The 18,404-nt window shown below is 45.8% G+C and overlaps 1 protein-coding gene across 1 annotated transcript in view; it reads left to right on the forward strand.

Moving 5' to 3' along the window:
- Positions 1–18,404, forward strand: part of eva1aa (eva-1 homolog A, regulator of programmed cell death a) — a gene marked incomplete at both ends in the record, with an annotated part of 122,329 nt that overhangs the window by 20,134 nt on the left and 83,791 nt on the right. The window contains 3 exons of the mRNA XM_080744318.1: positions 11,175–11,398; positions 13,575–13,698; positions 17,343–17,495. Of these exons, the coding sequence (XP_080600444.1) occupies positions 11,175–11,398; positions 13,575–13,698; positions 17,343–17,495 (501 nt within the window). The remainder of the gene's footprint in view (positions 1–11,174; positions 11,399–13,574; positions 13,699–17,342; positions 17,496–18,404) is intronic.

Genomic DNA, 18,404 nt, shown 5'->3' on the forward strand with positions numbered 1-18,404 from the left:
TCTCTCTCTCTCTCTCTCTCTCTCTCTCTCTCTCTCTCTCTCTCTCTCTCTCTCTCTCTCTCTCTCTCCCAGTAATCGCCACTTGAAGGGAATTCCTGCTTCAGCAATGGGGCTGCCGCAACAAGCTTCCCTGATCGTTTGATGGTTTTTGACGCGGCTATAATTTACTTAAAATAACAGCAATAAAGTCATAAAGCTGTAAATGCCCAAATGCCTAATGTGCCCGAGATGAAACAGACATCCACTTTGATATGTATTTCTTTTCTTTTTTTTCTTTTCGTTTTTTCATAATGCCACTTTGAATTTCTGCGGTGAGGGTGTTTTGAAGCGTTACGTTACACTGTTACAGGTGTGATAAATGTCTATTCAGTTGCATGTGGGATCGCTTCATGAGAGCTTATTATTGTTTAGACAAAGTCTAGTTTGAACTTTCATACTGTGTGTGTGTGTGTGTGTGTGTGTGTGTGTGTGTGTGTGTGTGTGTGTGTGTGTGTGTGTGTGTGTGTGTGTGTGTGTGTGTGTGTGTGTGTGTGTGTGTGTGTGTGTGTGTGTGTGTGTTATTGCGACCGGAGGTTACAGAATAGTATGTGAACGGTCACAGCTTGTCCGTATGTATGTATCTCTGTCTATAACGCCTGACGCTGCGGTTCTATGGGTTTGTCGCTCTGACATCATGCTCTGACGTCACTGTGATGTCAGGGGAACCACTCTAACAGAATGGGTTTGCCACTAACAGAATCCATATATGGCCAAGACAGATGCATGGCCAAGACAGCCCATATCTGTTTGGCTGGTTCTACAGACAGGGATCTCCATGTATGGGTATAAAAGGGTATGATGTCAGATGTCATACGGCAGATGCCATTTCACATAATCAATAACTGAGTAAGCATGTTTGGGCTCTCACAGCATATCTCCATATACAGTACATGGATCTCCATATATGGGTAACTGGTCCGTTATACGGTACATCACTGGCCAGATGGCCAAGAATTGGCGCGACCTCACCCTTTAGGGCGAGGTCGCATGTCGCCACTAGGCGTTGTGACATGTTTGTTGCAGTAGGGCCTTACAAGCACACCTCAGAAATGATAGATTTAATTGTAAATAAGTTACCCCACTCACTCAAAGTTCAAATGAAGCAGCAGCTCGGTTACACTAGGGATGGGACGATATGAAAATTTCATATCACGATTATTGTGACAAAAGAAATCACGATTTACGATATTATCACGATAATCACAATCCATTATCCTGAGGCGGAACATATGCCAAAAAATTGCCGATCTACAAGCTCACAACGTGTCGTATTGCGACGCGTTGTGAGCTTGTAGATCGGCTATTTTTTGGCAAAGACATTTGATAGAGAGTGAAAAAGAAGACTGTATCAAGTACGTGTATTATAAGTATCTTTTACCAATTATAGAGGATTTAAGTGGTGCCGGATATGCAGCTCGGCGAATAAAAGGTGAATTGATCCCAGTGCATGATGGAGGACGATATCACGATAAATTAAATCTCCACAATACGATTAGCGTGAGTGTTTTTTTATCACGATAAACGATAATACCGCGTATCGTCCCATCCCTAGGTTACACAGGTAGCCTTTACGTGCCACATCATCATAACTGCATTAATCCTCTGCAGCGCTGAGTGCATTGTTCAATCCGCAGGGCTCCTCCAATAGGAGCAGGCGGCATCTTTCAAAAAACAGGGGAAAGCCCTGAGCTGAGTAATCCTTCAGCAGGTAGACAAGACGCACAGACACTCACTCTCTCTCTCTCTCTCTCTCTCTCTCTCTCTCTCTCTCTCTCTCTCTCTCCATTTCATACCGGAGAGCATGCCTATATCCAGTGGTGTAAAGTAACGTCAGTACAATTACTCAAGTACTGTACACTTTTTTAATATGAACCGCTTGAAACCTAGTGTCCATATTCGGAGAACTTAAGCCAAAAATAGCAGATCTACAAGCTCACAACGCCTCGCAGCGGCTATTTTCAAAGAGGTTTGGTGTAGAGGGGAAAAAGAGCAGACTAAGTACAGAGTAAAAGATCAGTAAAAGAAAGTTTATTAGGTAATGACGGCTCAAGTGGTTAAATATCTGAAGTTGACATGAATCCAAAATACACTGATGATCGTGCTGTCAAACGATGAAACTATATGGAACCTATGAACAGGTTGTGGGGGTCCCTGCTTCATCTCTCTCTCAACTAAGGGGTCCCTGGCCTGAAAACGTTGAAGACCCCTGCTCTACTGGCATCCAACCGCAGTCTTAACAGAGTATTTCTGCATTGCAGTCTTGACACATTTACTTAAGTAAAACATGCGAGTACTTTTTTTTTTCCACCGCTGGTATGCATTCCAAGCTGACACTGAACACTGGGCTCACTGGAGCATGAGGAGTTATTAGTGTGAGCCTCCTCCCTGTGCCTACCTGAGGAGACGGCCAGGTGAGACTACAGAGAACACTCTGTCTGGGGGAGGAGGAAGCGCTTTGCTTTGGTTATGTTTTCCTAATAATGTGTGATGCGTGGTGATGGTGAATGTCACATGCACGCATGCACGCACACACACAGACATAACGTCACTGTCGGGCAGAATCCTCGTATCTCCAAGTTTCAAATGTGTATGACATTTTTCCGACCACCCAATTTTCCGACCACCTAAACCTAACCTCAGTAAACCTAACGCTGGTGAATGCTAACCTGCCGACGCTGGTGAATGCTAACCTGGTGAAATGCTAACCTGCCGACACTGCTATAACCTGGTGAATGTTAACCTGGTCGGACCAACGGGAGGTCGAACCAACGCTCAGTCGCCAAATTAAAGCCCTGCTTCATCGTACAAAAGTGTCGCACCAAACTAGTGAAAACAGCAGATCTGCAAGCACACAACGCCTCGCACCACTTGGCTGTTTTCACTAGTCAGGGTCCGACTGCAGCGTCTGATATGCAAAAGGTTTTTATCTAATCTGAGATTCCTGTGTAGGAAATCCTTCTCTGACAGGCCCCGGGGCCCCTCAATCTCTCTCTCTCTCTCTCTCTCTCTCTCTCTCTCTCTCTCTCTCTCTCTCTCTCTCTCTCTCTCTCTCTCTCTCAGGCACGTGCACACATAGACACCAAAGGGGGCTTGAGCCCCTGCCCTTTTATCAGCCTGTAAAAAGTGCCCTCTCTTTTTACAATGGTGAAAGAAACGCAAAGACTAAAGGTAACTGAATCACAGCTTGTCCAGTTTATGAGTGGGCGTGTGAGCGTGTGTGTGTGTGTGTGTTGACTGTCCGTAAATGTGTTTGCAGAGCACTTAGCCAGGAAGCTGAGCTCTGCTATGGAAATAGTATTGGCCTAAAAACCATGTGCCTATTTTCTCAGGATTTCAAGTACAGTATGATGGAAGCTCGTCTGAGGACGACCGAGAGAGAGAGAGAGAGATCTTATGTTGAAAGAATTGCCCTCTCTGTGTAGAAATCCATGCCGCTACGCCACATCTCCAGTATTGTCTTGATTACGCTTAGTTCAGTGTGGTATCAAGCACCGAAAATAGTCGACCTCCATGCTCACAACGAGCTTGGAGGTCTGCTATTTTCGATAGTTTCACCAAAAGGCCCTTTTAGAAATGTCAGCCCCTGCCTCTCTAATATTCTCTGCACGTCCCTGCTCTCTCTCTCTCTCTCTCCCTCTCTCTCGTGTTGACACAACACAGCGACCTGTCACTAATCTCTTTCCAACCTGACCCCGTCCAGTGGCGGGTCAGGCCGCAGAGCCATCACATGACCACAAATGAGGAGCTAATTGCCCAGTCGGGGCCTCATACGATTGGCCGAAAGGTCACATGATACTCAGCCGAAAGCAGTGGTGGAAAGAAGTAACTAATTACATGTACTTAGTTCTGTAAGCGTCAAGTATGCTTCTGAGGTGTTTTTTCACTTTACTTGAGTGTTTCCAATTTTCTGTACTTTAAAGGACTTTGCACACAGGCTTGTTGCGATTTTTATTTTTTTCGTTTGCTGCATGATTAAAACGCATTGGAATTGGTGTGCAGTGCTATGATGAAAAGGAGTCATAAAAGGAGTCAATGAGCTTTTTCCGCATGCGAAAAGACGCACAAATCGAAACTGGGTTCGATCGGGGGGAAAAAAGCACTGCCGCAGCCACTTGCCGCACAGCAAATTCGGAGCAGGTGTGCATGAGGTCATAGAGAATCATTGGTTTCTTTAAAATAAATGGAATCATCAGTTTTTTCTGTGCGAAAAATCGCACCTGTCTGCAAAGCCCTTTACTTCCACATCATTACATCTCAGAGGCAATGATACTTTTAATCCACTATTATTTGAAAACTTTAGTTACTAGTTTCTGGTTCCTTACTTTACACTGTGACATGAGTTTCAGACTATTTCAGATCATTTTCAGAGAGACCACGTGACCTACTGTATCATTCTATTTTAATTTTGGGCGTGTCAGCGGGCCCTTAAGTAAAAAGAAAAGAAAAACCTGCATACCACCTCTCTATCAAAAAGCCTCACAAACCGAGACGTGGGCATCCCTGCACATCGACAGGTTTAACTCACAACTCACAAGACCAGAGGCTGTAGCGTACGTACATGATACCCTCTGTATGGGCGTCTGTCCGCGCCCTACCTGTAAAACTAATCGGTTTCAACTGAGCCCGCCAGACCCCCTTTTCAAACCCCGGCTCGCACGAGAGGAGGAGAACTACCTGTTTATACAGTGGTACCGCGCGTCGACCGCAACCTCCTGTCTTTTATTGACCCAATACACAAGCCAGCAGACATAATAGGCCGGTGCTTTTGTCAGGGGAAATGGCAGGGAGCTAGTTAAGGGGGGAAGGAGTCGGGGGGCCCCACATGAAAAGAAGCAGGGCGGGGAAGAAAAGAAGGAGAGACGCCTGGGTGTTCCAACGGGGCATTGTTCAGTCCCTCTGCCTCTGAGGGACACCTGTCATTGGCCGGGCGGTTTACACAGGTGCCTTAACCCCGCCTGATTGTCAGCCTTGAAAGGAGGCTTCAGTCAACAAGGTGGGAGTGAAGGTGGGAGTGGGGTTGGGGTGGGTGGGGGGGATTTGTTGGAGGAGGGCGGGAGGCAACGGTGACACTCCAAGAAGACGAGAAGAGAGAGCGCGAGGGAGACGAGAGGCTAGGGATGGGACGATACGCGGTATTATCGTTTGTCGCGATATAACAAACACTCACGATAATCGCATCGTGGAGATTTAATTTATCGTGATATTGTCCTCCGTCATGCACTGGGATCAATTCACTTTTTTTTTTTTTAGATATGTTTTTGGGCTTTTTATGCCTTTATTTGATAGGATAGGTGACTGACAGGGAATGGGGAGAGAGATGGGGAATGACATATAGCAAAGGTCGTCCGGATCGGGAATTGAACCGGCAACGCCAGCAGGCATCATAGCCTAGTATGTGGTATGCGCCTTGACCACTAGGCCAGCGGGAGCCCCGGATCAATTTACCTTTTATTTGCCGAGCAGCATATCCGGTACCACTTAAACCCTCTATAATTTGTAAAAGGTACTTATACTATACGTACTTGATACAGTCTTTTTTACACTCTCTATCAAATGTCTTTGCCAAAAAATAGCCGATCTACAAGCTCACAAGTTGTGAGCTTGTAGATCTGCTATTTTTTGGCAAATGTTCCGCCCCAGGATAATGGATGTTGGGGTTATTTTAATTATCGCGATAATATCGTAAATCACGATCTCTTTGGTCACAATAATCGTGATATGAAATGTTCATATCGTCCCATCCCGAGACGAGGCGAAAGGAAGGGAGAAAGAAAGAAAGGAGCATATTCTTTTAGAGAGGGCCCTCAGGGCCCTACAGTGAGATAATCTGTTTGCCTTTACCCACAATCCTCTACTGGAGGAGGGGTGGAGACGGGAGAGCAAGGCATATCGGTGTGTTCTGTGTGTGTGTGTGGTTCTCCGGCCTCCTCCTTCAATCCAGTGTCTCTTCTCTGACCCGCCCGTCACCTCTCAGAGCCCATGCTGGAGGTAGCCCGAGGACAGAGCGCTCTCCTCTCCGTCTGTGTGTGAATTCTGTCATTTATCTCCTCTTCTCGGCCGCTCCCCAACCCCAAACGTTGGCCGTCGCTATGGTTTCACTGCCGCAACCCCCGCCGCCACCGCGTCGTCGGATGGAAGACCGGTGAAACCCGCGGTTGTCTCAGGGCGTTGTTGGCACGGTGCCATCGTGAACCAGCCCCTAATAACGTGATACCGTCTCGCAAAAACATTCTGCACGCTGGGGGCTTATGTTGCTACCACGTTATGTTGTGTTGCTGCGTCTGTTGTTTTGGTTTTTGTGCATGCGTGCGTCTCTCTCTGTGTGTGTGTGTGTGTGTGTGTGTGTGTGTGTGTGTGTGTGTGTGTGTGTGTGTGTGTGTGTGTGTGTGTGTGTGTGTGTGCGCGTGCGTGTGTGTTTGTGCATGTGTGTGTGGTCTCGCTGTCAGGGGGAATGCCAAGTTCCCTCTCACCCTTTGTGGAATGTGGCAGGCCAAGCCATGCCAGCAGTCCTGTGTGTTGTGAGAATGAGATCACAAAGGAGGGGGGAAGCAACTTGTTAGGAGCGACACAGTCCATTAATAACATATAATAAATAGATAACAGTAATAGAAAATGAACTGGTAACTATCCAAGTGTTGTGCACAACGAGGCCCTAAAATCAGAGATGGCTACTGTGTCTTATTTTTTCTATCAGCTGTTATCGTGTTTATTTATGTGTCGTAATCAGAGCATGTAGCTGGCGTGCACTGCCTACGTGTGACATATTGGCTTGTGTCGAGTCCGGAAAAGGAATTATCATCGGGTTTTAAATAAGACCGGACGGCCCTTTACCTCGTGTTTCACAATCCAGCCACAGGTGCAAACCTATTACTGTGTGAGCCATGGGCGCTTTAATAACCATCTCCTTTTAGAGTGTTCCTCCTGACCTTTTCAAGCCTGAGAATGTCCCGTGCCTCTCCTCATCCTTTCAACTGTGTCCATGGTGATAAGGGTGTGTGTGTGCGTGCGCGTGTGTGCGTGCGTGTGTGTGAGCACGCGCGCACACATTAGAGAACACAGGCTCGACCTTATTACCTCTAACTTTTAGCCCCAGCAGACCAAATAAAGGTAACTGAATCACAGCGTGTCCAGTTTATGAGTGGGCGTGCGAGCGTGCGTGTGTGTGTGTGTTGACTGTTCCGTAAATGTGTTTGCAGAGCACTTAGCCGGGAAGCTGAGCTCTGCTATGGAAATAGTATTGGCCTAAAAACCATGCGCCTATTTTCTCAGGATTTCAAGTACAGTATGACCTCTTAAATTTGACTTATCTAGGCGTTCAAGTCTAGCAAAATATACATTTTGTATTTATTTTCTCCCAATGTATGTAGTCGTTATGGCAATTCTCAATTCCCCATGTGTTCTAGTCCATTGTCAGTGCCTGGGGTCAGTCATGGGGAGAGCATGTGTCTCCTCCTGGGCCATTTCTTTTCACCTGACAGTGAGGAGTTTCACTCGGAGGACATAATGCTGCATGTGGTGTCTGCCTAGTTCCATACTGTACCCCACTGAATAGACACCCCTGACCAGCTTGTAGGAGTCTCTAGGGCAGGGGCTCCCAAACCTTTTTGTCTCAGGGCACCCCATATATATTTTTTTAATCCGAGGCACCCCTACATTAGAATTTTCACTCCCAGCACCTTATATTTATAGCATATCGTTGTTGTCGGGTGGAAACCTTGTATGTCCAAAACCGTTCGCTTTGTATTTATCATCTATAAAATGTACTAAACTAGTGAAAACAGCAGATCTACAAGCACACAACGCCTCGCATCATCGCGAGGCGTTGTGTGCTTGTAGATCGGCTGTTTTCACTAGTTTTGTGCGACAGTCTTGTATGATGAAGCAGGGCAAAAGACGTACACATTTGAAACTTGGAGATACAAGGTTTCTGCCCAACAGTGACGATATCTTAGTGATTATGTTGCGAGGAAAACATTGAGATAACTGCCATTTTGGTTAGAACTGACTGAAAATAACGTTGTAATTCAAGTTTAAAATGATATTAAATATTTTTTCAAGTGTCCAAATAAATTCCAAATATTATCAAATTATCTCGCGGCACCCCTGGACTGCCGTCGCGGCACCCCAGGGTGCCCTGTCACCCACTTTGAAAACCCCTGCTCTAGGGCAGTGATAGATCACGGTGGATGCAGCAGAAACCTTTAAAACCCTCTCCTTGGTGGTGGGCGGGAAACTTACCCTTACCCTTTGCCACCCAAGAAAAAATATATATATATTTGCTTCCATTTGACTTGACCTAGCATGGGACATTTTGAATGAAAACAAAGTGTTTCTGAGGAAGACTTCCGTCATAAAGGCTTCGTTGTCACTAAATGGTCCTGAAAAATAAAGACTTTATATGACATTGGCCAAAGGAAAAAGAAGAAAGGGAAAAACCTTTCTCCTTTATCTCTGCTTCCCTTCTCAAAGGCTGGAATGTTAATGGTGGCTTTGTGATGGGGCTCTCAGCGCTCTCCTGACTAGCTGATTGATTGACTGACTGACTGGCTGTCTGGCTGACTGACTGACTGACTAACTGACTGACTGACTGACTGACTGACTGACTGACTGGCTTGCTGTCTGTCTGTCTGGCTGACTGGCTGGCTGACTGACTGACTGACTGACTGACTGACTGGCTGGCTGACTGACTGACTGACTGACTGACTGACTGACTGGCTGGCTGACTGACTGACTGACTGACTGGCTGGCTGGCTGGCTCACTGACTGACTGATAGGGCTGTCACGATTTAACATGACGTCACTCAAATAATTGCGATTAATGATTGAATTGTGTTTTTGTCGTTGACAATTACATTTCTGTTTGGCTTGTAGGGTTTGAAGTTGCACATGGCAGATACTGTATGACACATGGCCTAAAATATACAAAGAAATTACTGACATATTTATACTGACTTTATACTTAAAAAAATAACATTCATTTCCACTATTTTTTTAAATGTTTGAAAATATCTGAGCATTTTTAAACATGGAAACGATTATGACGATTATGACAAAATAATTGCAATTATGTCAAATAATGGCGATTAGACGATTATATCATAATTGTGACAGGCCTACTGACTGACTGACTGACTGACTGACTGACTGACTGACTGACTGACTGACTGATGGCTCTCAAAGGCCGGATCCAGCAGTAGTGGTATTAGCCAACTAAGTTGGAATTTTAAAAGAGTGCACACTGGCATAGCGTATTATGACCTATCCTACAAGGTTCAGTGAAACTCTAAGCAGCTCCTCGGTGTTGCGTTTCATAGCACGGTTTATGTAATACTTCTAGACGTGTCGGGCTAGATGCCCCCTTGTGTAACGCGCGGTTGTTTGTTATAGCAACTCTCTCAGTGATTAAATGAAACTGCATCTGAAAAGAGGCTCGCACACACGCAATAGTAAAGTCTTTTTGGAACAGGCACAGCAAAACACTTTGCGATGGTTTTCTGAAAGCCTGTGTCTCAACACCCCTGTTTGTTCTGCAGTAGTAACTCGAGGCGTGACGCCAACCGCTAAGGACTCTTAATGCTTTCGCATCTCTGTGTTGTTGTGGTGTTCTAGGCCCGGAGCCATGAGAAAAGTTAGCAGTTGTCTGTCAGGGCTTGTTGATATGCCACATTGCAAATGGTCCATGGAGACGCGGTTGATATTGCTAAATGTAGCCCAGCGCCTTCAGAGGCGAGTGTGACAACCACCGAGGCACTCCTTAAAAACAATAGATAGCGCTGCTGCGTGCCAACACTTTCTGCATGTGGCACTAGCATGAAATGAGGGATTAGGAGTAGGGAAGGAGGAGAGTAGTCTAGACAGGACCAGTTGAAGCAATGAGTGTTGTCTAGTATATTAGAGCTTGTTTCTGATTTGCCTTGCTGATTTGTCCTATTCTACCGGAGTAAGCTTGTTTTTGATTGGTTTCACTTCAGGGACATTGAATAAAGTCACCCAATCACAGGCTTTGAAAGCAGAACCTGCCTTTTTCGTTTGATCCCAAGAATGTCCTTTTGTACTTAAAGGCCCTCTTACATCTAACAGCTTTGAAAAGATTTTGGAAAAGATTTGGAAAGATTTCTAAAAGACTACCCTCTCACACTATAAGATTTGAAAAAGACGTTCCAAAGACTTAATGATGGTTTTTAAAAGATTTCAGTTGTTAGATGTGAGATGCCTCTAAGATTTAGTAAAGACCGGTTCAAGATTCCCTTTTATTTGCTAGCTATAATAGCCATGTGTTCCCATCCTCTGACTAGCTCCTCTGAGTCCTCTCCATAGTCTAGCTGGCGCAGATTGATCCTATCAACTTATTATCAACTTCGAATGTTTGGAATAATGTACTATTATGATGTTCCAAATAAAGGGCTGTCGTAGCTGTAACAACACCAGTGGCGACCAGGCTGGCAGCTCTACGTCTTGGGGAATGAATGGCTTTTGGCTCACTAGCGTTCTGTTTTGGTTGTTACGTCATTGTACTCATTCAGACTCAGCCCCGATTTGCGGAAATATTAAACCAGTTTGATATTCTCGTAACAGAATCTGGGTCTCAAGTCGGGGTAAAAATCGAGCCAGACCACTACCTCACACTTAACAATTGAGTAACGACCGAATCACGGGAGCGCGCCGCGACTCGTCTTGATTTTATTACGACTGAGAAATCTTTTCAAAGTTGTTAGGTGTAAGGCTAGCTTTAGGAACCAAGAGTGAAGTCTTAAGGGGGTTCCACACTAGCCGCGGTCACCGCCTCCTAGCAATTCATTTTCAATGGGAGGCGGGCGGCTTTTTCAGCCGCGCAGCGAAGTTCTGGGGCGGCGAGGAGAGCGGGCGCGGTCCCGTGAAATCCCCGCGAGCGTGCTCGTTTGTGCATGCGTACGCGGGCGGTGAGAGATGGATTGCGTTCATCTTTGTGAAATACCGTGTGGCGTTTACTCGCTGAGTGAGTACGTTTGTGTCTCACCGCGGCGCGGCCACCGCTGATCCTAGCGGCAGCCCCGACGGAAACCGCCTTTAGTGATGAAAGGCAAAGATCACATTGTGTGTTTACTAGTGCCTCCATGGTAACCATTGGTTTGTGGGCGTCTTGGCATCTCCTGCAGGTTACCTGTCCAAGGTTCTGAAGAATTACACGGAGCAGGCCTGTGACGGAGACTTCCTTTCGGTGCGCTGTCCGCCCCGCACCACCATCACCATCCAGTCCGCTTTCTATGGCAGGAGGGGACCCTCGCACCCGCAGCAGTGTCCTCAGAGCTACCACGCCCTGTTTGGTTCTCACAGAACCCAGGACGATGACAAGTACTGCTCTGTGTCCACAGCACTACAGGTAACTAACCAACAACACAGGCTCCATTCAGACGCCTACTGTCAGAACCGAGGTTTATGCTGCACTCGATTTGATGCCATCTGGCAAAGACACTTAGTTGTGTTACTTTTATAGAAAAAGAACCCGATAAAAAGCCATGAAAGTGAATCATGATATTTTTTTCAATAGTTATACTGTTTAAGAAAACAAACAAAACGTCATGCTTACTTACTGATATTGAAGAATATTGAAGGTTGACGTTGTCATTTGCACACCATTGTCTTGTAAAGTGTTATGTTATTGTCCTATCCACGGCACCTAAAACCAGAACCAGTTCATTTACGTACAGATATGTCCTATCTACAATAAAGTGTTTCTAATTTCAGAATTCTGAAAACATTCTTCCTGGTTTCAGTCAAGTCGAGCATCCTGCATCCTCAATAATCCTCTCTGTATCCAAGGAAACCATCCCTCACTCTCCCATGTTTCTCTGCCCCACTTCTTTTCCTTTTCCTCCACAACAACCCCCTGTCACTAAACCTGATTTATCGATAAATTGAACCAAATCATGCCTAGTTCAAAATGGCAGCTCTACAAGCTCGCAGATATGACACTTTGTGAGCTTGTAGATTATTAGAGTATGTTTTGTGCGTGACGTGGCGCACAACCAAGTACAAACCAGGCATAACTGATCGAAGCTTACTCGAGAGAGATAGCGTCGTGTCAAATTTGTTTCACAAAACAAATTTGACGAAACCTCCAAGGGATTAAAACTCAGAGCAACCGAGGCCGATCGTGGAATGCATTGTGAAGATGTTTTCCAGCAAGTTGCACTCTATAGTTGAGGCGAGCTCGCCACAAGGCCCTCGCCAACACAAAGCCATTTCATGCCCCTCCCCTCATCCTCTCTTAAATTGATGGGGATGCAGCTAGGGCTAGACCTCCCTTTATACCAACCTCCCACACACACATACACACACATCCTGTTTTTCAGTTTATTCTCAGCCCCCCTGCCCTTTAAGCATTGAACACCCACTGCTTCCAAAATAGCCATAGGGGACCGTGAGCGCGCATACATAGAGAACACATTGTGACGGAGCGAGGCTGCCCCACAGAGCGACATGCCACCCACATAAAGACAAGCTGGTGTAGGCACCTTTTCATAAAACTTAATTTGTTATCATTGCACTCTGACGTTTCTAATTTAAAATGGTCTTCAAGCCAAAGGTTTGATGACGGGTCTAGCTTTTAGTGGCATATCTATCTGCGCCATGGACTGTCGAATGGTGTTATTTACTTCTGGCAAGGTTGGAGGTACAAGCTGTCAATAGCACACACACAGCCACAGACACATACACTCTCACACACACACACCACTAAGCATTGTGTTTCTTAAATGACGTGCGACACACAAACATCCTCACGTGTGTCCATGTGATTTATGTTCGTACACATGCTAAAATCACTCGTGGAGGGGGGTCCCGGTACGTGTGTGTGTGGAGGGTTTTGTTCTGGTGGGGTAAAAATGCTCAGATCGGATGCCTCGTTTGCCCCCGAGCACCAACCGCAACCAGCCCAGCATTGCACTCTGCAGCTCGAGACGCTGGGCGGCCACTGGAACAAACACAACCCCCTGTGTTTCGTTTTGAGTTGCGGGGGGGAAATGCCCGGGCCTAAACCCTAGACGTCGAACCCCACTCGTTCCTCCTCCTCCTAAGATGCCGACCTGTCGAGGGAGAATGCTGTTCTTCACTGTGGAATGTGCTCACCTGGCTCCCAGGCCAGCTTTAAGATGTAACACCTAAAACAACGGCGAAACCGGAGACCACGTGAAGAGTTGCCAGGAAATGACTCGAGAGTAACCCAGAGTAACGCCTTCTCGTGTTGTTTGTTGTTTCGTTTTTGCACACTCTCTCTCTCTCTCTCTCTCTCTCTCTCTCTCTCTCTCTCTTTCCCTCCCTTATTTACCTGCCCTCCTGTCTTCTACTCCACCTCTCCTACCGTAACATTCCCATGGCCTCGTCGGCAGGCCCTTTGAAGTGGTTTTAGGTTTTTTGCGTGCCGCTGGTCTCACCGCTGTTGGCTTATTGTTCTCTCATTCTCTACTCCCCCTTTCTCTTGCTCTCTCGCTCACTGTCATGCTCTCTCTCTCTCTCTCTCTCTCTCTCTCTCTCTCTCTCTCTCTCTCCCCTGGTAGAAAATGCTGGACGAGTGCCAGGACAGAAGGAGCTGTCAGGTCCTTGTCAACAGCCGCGTGTTTGGAACAGACCAGTGTCCCGGCAGCAGTAAATACCTCATTGTCTGGTACAAATGCAGACCGAGTAAGTCCCTCATCGCCCCCACCACCACCACCACCACGCCCCACCCGTACCCCAACTCACATGCCTATCTGTCCCCCTTTATGTCGTCATTTATCATTATGACTGTTGAGCTCCTGTTCTCCCTGACACACACAGTTGTTCTCTGTCAGACTGAGCTTTTAATTGGCTTTCGGCTGAATTCAGACTGAAAGGTAAACCGACACTGGCAGTGGCGGGTGTACAGAAGGTGACTGGGTCTGGAAAGACCCAGTAAAAAATGAGTTTTTTACTTTGATATTGTAATTGGCATTCTAACCCTAACCCTAACCCTAACTTTTTCAAGTGACTATTTGTTTATTTTTGTTTATTAATTTAGCACAACACAAGGTATAAAAAAAATAAGATATATACAGTACATATCAACAAGAAACAAGTTAACGTGCAAAAAAAAAAGAAGAGGGCCAACATGCTTTTTTGGAATCCTTTCCTTAATGGAAGAGATCGTTGCGTAAGATGGATCAAGAGTTCAATGAGAACAATACAAGAGAAATTTGAGGTTACAAGGGCACCAGCAATACAATAAAGAGGGAAAAACACAACACCTGGCCAAACAATAAAGAAAACAAATGTGATGAGTAAGAGTCACATACTGTAGTATGAGTAACTCTTGCTCATATAAGATTTCATATCATATAATATTGACTACAGTCTAGTAGTGGATTAGATAAGATGTTTTTCCTGAAGATTGGCAAGGAAGGTGATGACTTCAGTGATGTTTCTAGATAATTCCACAACTGAGGGCCTCTATATTAGATCAAAAACTGCTGTTTTGCTGTATGACAGAAAGGTAAACGAATGTAATTGTTTTTGCCTTGTTGGGCAGAAAAATACATAGAACAAATATGAAAATAAATAGGAATGTCTATCTCTCTCTCTCTCTCTCTCTGTGTGTGTGTGTGTGTGTGTGTGTGTGTGTGTGTGTGTGTGTGTGTGTGTGTGTTCTAATGGGGGGCCCTCTCTGCGTACCTCCCGCCTTGTACCTCTCTCCTTGTCTCTGTTCTCCCACCCCTCTCTTTGTCCCTGTCACTCTGAGGTCTGTCTTGCTCTCTCTCTCTCTTGCTCTCTCTCTCTCGTTAGACAGGAAGCTAAAGGCCAATACATACATGCTCCTCCCAAGGTCAGACAGGCTTGGCTTCCCAAATTATAGTATAGTTCAGAGAGAAGAGTTCTGAGACCACGTGAGACTGACACAATGTCCATATATGGGCATTCCCAGATATGGGCTTAATATTGATGACATCAGGGATCTCCATATATGGGCATAAAAGGGACAGACCACATGAGACTGACACAATATGTCCATATATGGGCATATGGGCTTACTATTGATGATATAAGAGATCTCCATATATGGGCATAAAAGAGACAAGGACGGCCATGGACGTGGACATGAGACTTGACTGACTGACTGACTGACTGACTGACTGACATGAGGCAGAGGTTTTCATACTAACTGCACCCTACGGTTGCAATCACCTCCCTTTCCGAAACTGAAAAGTTGGGACTTGGGAAGGAGGAGAATGTATTGCGCTTAAGAGTATCACTCCAGAAGGGGGGGAAGGCACAGCAGCATAGTAATCCCACCCAGAGAGAGGTGGTCTTCATTCACAATGTTGTGCCGAGCTGAGCCGAGCCGTGCTGTGCTGAGCTTGCGTAGCGGTCACACCAGAGTGACCAGGAACCGGGGGCGCTAATCCACTCGCTCCAGCGGCCAATCAACAGCCTTTTGTTCTCTGTCACTTAACCAATGACTCCCCGGGTGGAGCGGAGAAAGGACGCATGGGGCGTTAGTGAGGTGCAACGGGCAGGTGTCACTGCCTCTGAAAGGGAGAGCCGGTATAGAGGGAGAGATTGCAGGAAGTGAGGGCATGAAAGAGGCAGAGAGAGAGAGAGAGAGAGAGAATCCATCACTGGGAGATATCAAGGGCCACCTTGCACTAGGGATGGGACGATAAGCGATATTATCGTTTATCGCGATAAAAAACACTCACGATAATCGTATCGTGGAGATTTAATATATCGTGATATCGTCCTCCGTCATGCACTGGGATCAATTCACCTCTTATTTGCCGAGCTGCATATCCGGTACCATTTAAAGCCTCTATTGGTAAAACGTACCTTTAATACATGTACTCGATACAGTCGTTTTTTTCACTCTCTACCTTATCTCTTGAAGGCGACACGTTGTGAGCTTGTAGATCGGCTATTTTTTGGCAAATGTTCCGCCCCAGGATAATGGATGTTTTGGGATATTTTGATTATCGCGATAATATCGTAAATCGCGATTTCTTTTGTCAGATTAATCGTGATATGACATTTTCATATCGTCCCATCCCTAGGGCCACCTTGCACATACATAAAGTTCACCCCCCCTTCTTTCTTTCTTTCTTGCTCTCTCTGTCTCTCTCTCTCTCTCTCTCTCTCTCTCTTACATTCCTGTTCTACAAAGTAAAATGTTAATTGAACTCCCAAGATTGTACAAATGGAACCAAAGGTACCGAGTCCATTTGATTCCATTTTGTACACTCCTGAGGTTCAAAGCAGCACTCCGTATTTGACGGTGTGTGCTCCCCTCCCAGCCTGCATGGTGCTCTGGTGTTTTGGTTTCCTGGTCAGTGAAGCTGCTGTGGTTGCCGTGGCTGGCTGGTCACAGGTCACCGTGGCTGGATGGGAGCGTTGGAATGCCTCTGCATGGCTCTACATGTCCACTGTGTCTGTGTCTCCTTTCACTTAGACTGAAGTGCCTCTTTCTTTTCCCCCCTTTCACATTATTAAGGCTAGGGGCTACTGCACAATGTGTTGCTTTGGTATGAGGAGAAGGTACTCGGGATTTAGCTTTGCTTACTCTAAAAACCAGTTGGTTTATTCAGTGTTGAAGACTACACTATTATAGTTGAGGTATGGGGCTACATTAAAAAGGATTCATGTGTATACTTCCCCAACTTTGAGCATCAATTAGAATCCCCCCCCAAACTAAATATATCAGGTTTGCTATTCCAGCAGTCATTGCCATTTGTGTCTCCCCTTCTCCCTCTCCCTCTCTCCCCTTCCTCTTTCTCCCGCACTCCCTCTCACCCCTCCTATTTCTGTAAATATACCTTTTCTGCTACTGGAGCTTTTACTGACACTAGCCCTTACCCGTTCAAAGATATGAGCTCCAAAATGATGTGCAGTGTTTGGGTTATGGGATGTGCACTGTGCATACAGTATATGAGGGATGGAAAGTAACTTTAACTGGTGCTTGCATGATAATATGTAGGAGCATCAATGTAAGAAATACGTTCAGGCATTCATGAGATAGCAGCCATTATGTTTTCCTAAAATGTAAACAAAGATGGCTGCCATGTTTGAAAGATGGGGTTGCTATGGGGGTTAAACATGCAATTTCGCGATCGCTATCATGCCTACTAAATGTTTTGGGGTCAAAAAATTTTTTTTGAAAAAAGTTTTTTTTTGATTTTTTTTTTTTTTTTTTTTTTTCAAAAATTCTCGGGTTCCTCGGGCGTGGCAGGGTGGTACATCGCGAAATTCTCGGGTTCCTCGTTTTTGGCAGCATATGAGTTAACAAACTTTCCCTCTCTCTCTCTCTCTCTCTCTCTCTCCAGATGAGTACAAGAGCAAGGTGGTGTGTGAGGAGGAGAGGATGAAGCTGAGCTGTAAGCGGGGCATGCAGATCGCCGTCTACTCCGCCATGTTTGGCAGAACCCAGCAGGGCACGCTGGAGTGTCCCGTCCACCACAGGAGAGCCCCGTCAGTAGGTGAGACCCCCGAACCACAGATGGACCCGAGAATACTGTCTATACCAGTAAGACTCCCTAATCGGGAGATAAGTTGGTCGCTTATCTCCACAAATAGGGCAAAAATGTGTTTATCCAAAAACTGGTCTCGATGTAACAACCCCAGAAATTGCATTATGGATCCTTTAGGGGGTTGCAATGAAATCTATCTTTGCTTCATGCTTAGAGAAAGGCTATTTAATCGTTGGGTGCGTGGATGGGTGTTCGCTGTTCGGAGCACAAACAAAGTCTGTCTGCCCAGCTCTGAGTGCTCCCACTCTCACTGTCATCAAGCGTGTGTCAGCGAGGCAACGAGACAACAACGTTATGTTTGAATGTCCTACTTCATCATACAAGTGTGTCGCTCAAAACAAGCAGATCTACATGCCCACAATGCACCGGGATGTGGCACGTTGTGGGCTTGTAGATTGGACATTTTCACTAGTATTAATTATTTTTCAGCTGTCCCTTACATCTGGCTTTGACTGTATGTATGTCCCGCCCATTCCCACATTGGCCAAGCTTTGCGGGATGAAATGAAATTGAATTAAATTAACTCATAAATATTTATCTAAGTTCTGACAATATATATTTGTGAGAGACTATGTATAGTATGTAATGCTCTGGACATGCACAGGTTGCAATTCTACGCACAACAGCCTCATCGTTGCCGTGAACCGTGTGTTCTTTCTGTCTTGGTCTTGGAACGTTGTGATCTGGGGGCTTATTTTACCATTTCCTCTACGGTTTCCTGGCCCAGGAGGCTCGAAGGGAACACTATAGCCACGGCCATTCTTAATTCCTAATCATGATGTATTCTATTTTGACTGCGACCCACTGTATTTGTTACCTGATGTTTTATAGTGGTTAGCTTACTAGGGTTAACTTATT

The sequence above is a fragment of the Nannobrachium achirus genome, assembly GCF_963921795.1.
Source record: "Nannobrachium achirus genome assembly, chromosome: 16".
Taxonomy (NCBI): domain Eukaryota; kingdom Metazoa; phylum Chordata; class Actinopteri; order Myctophiformes; family Myctophidae; genus Nannobrachium; species Nannobrachium achirus.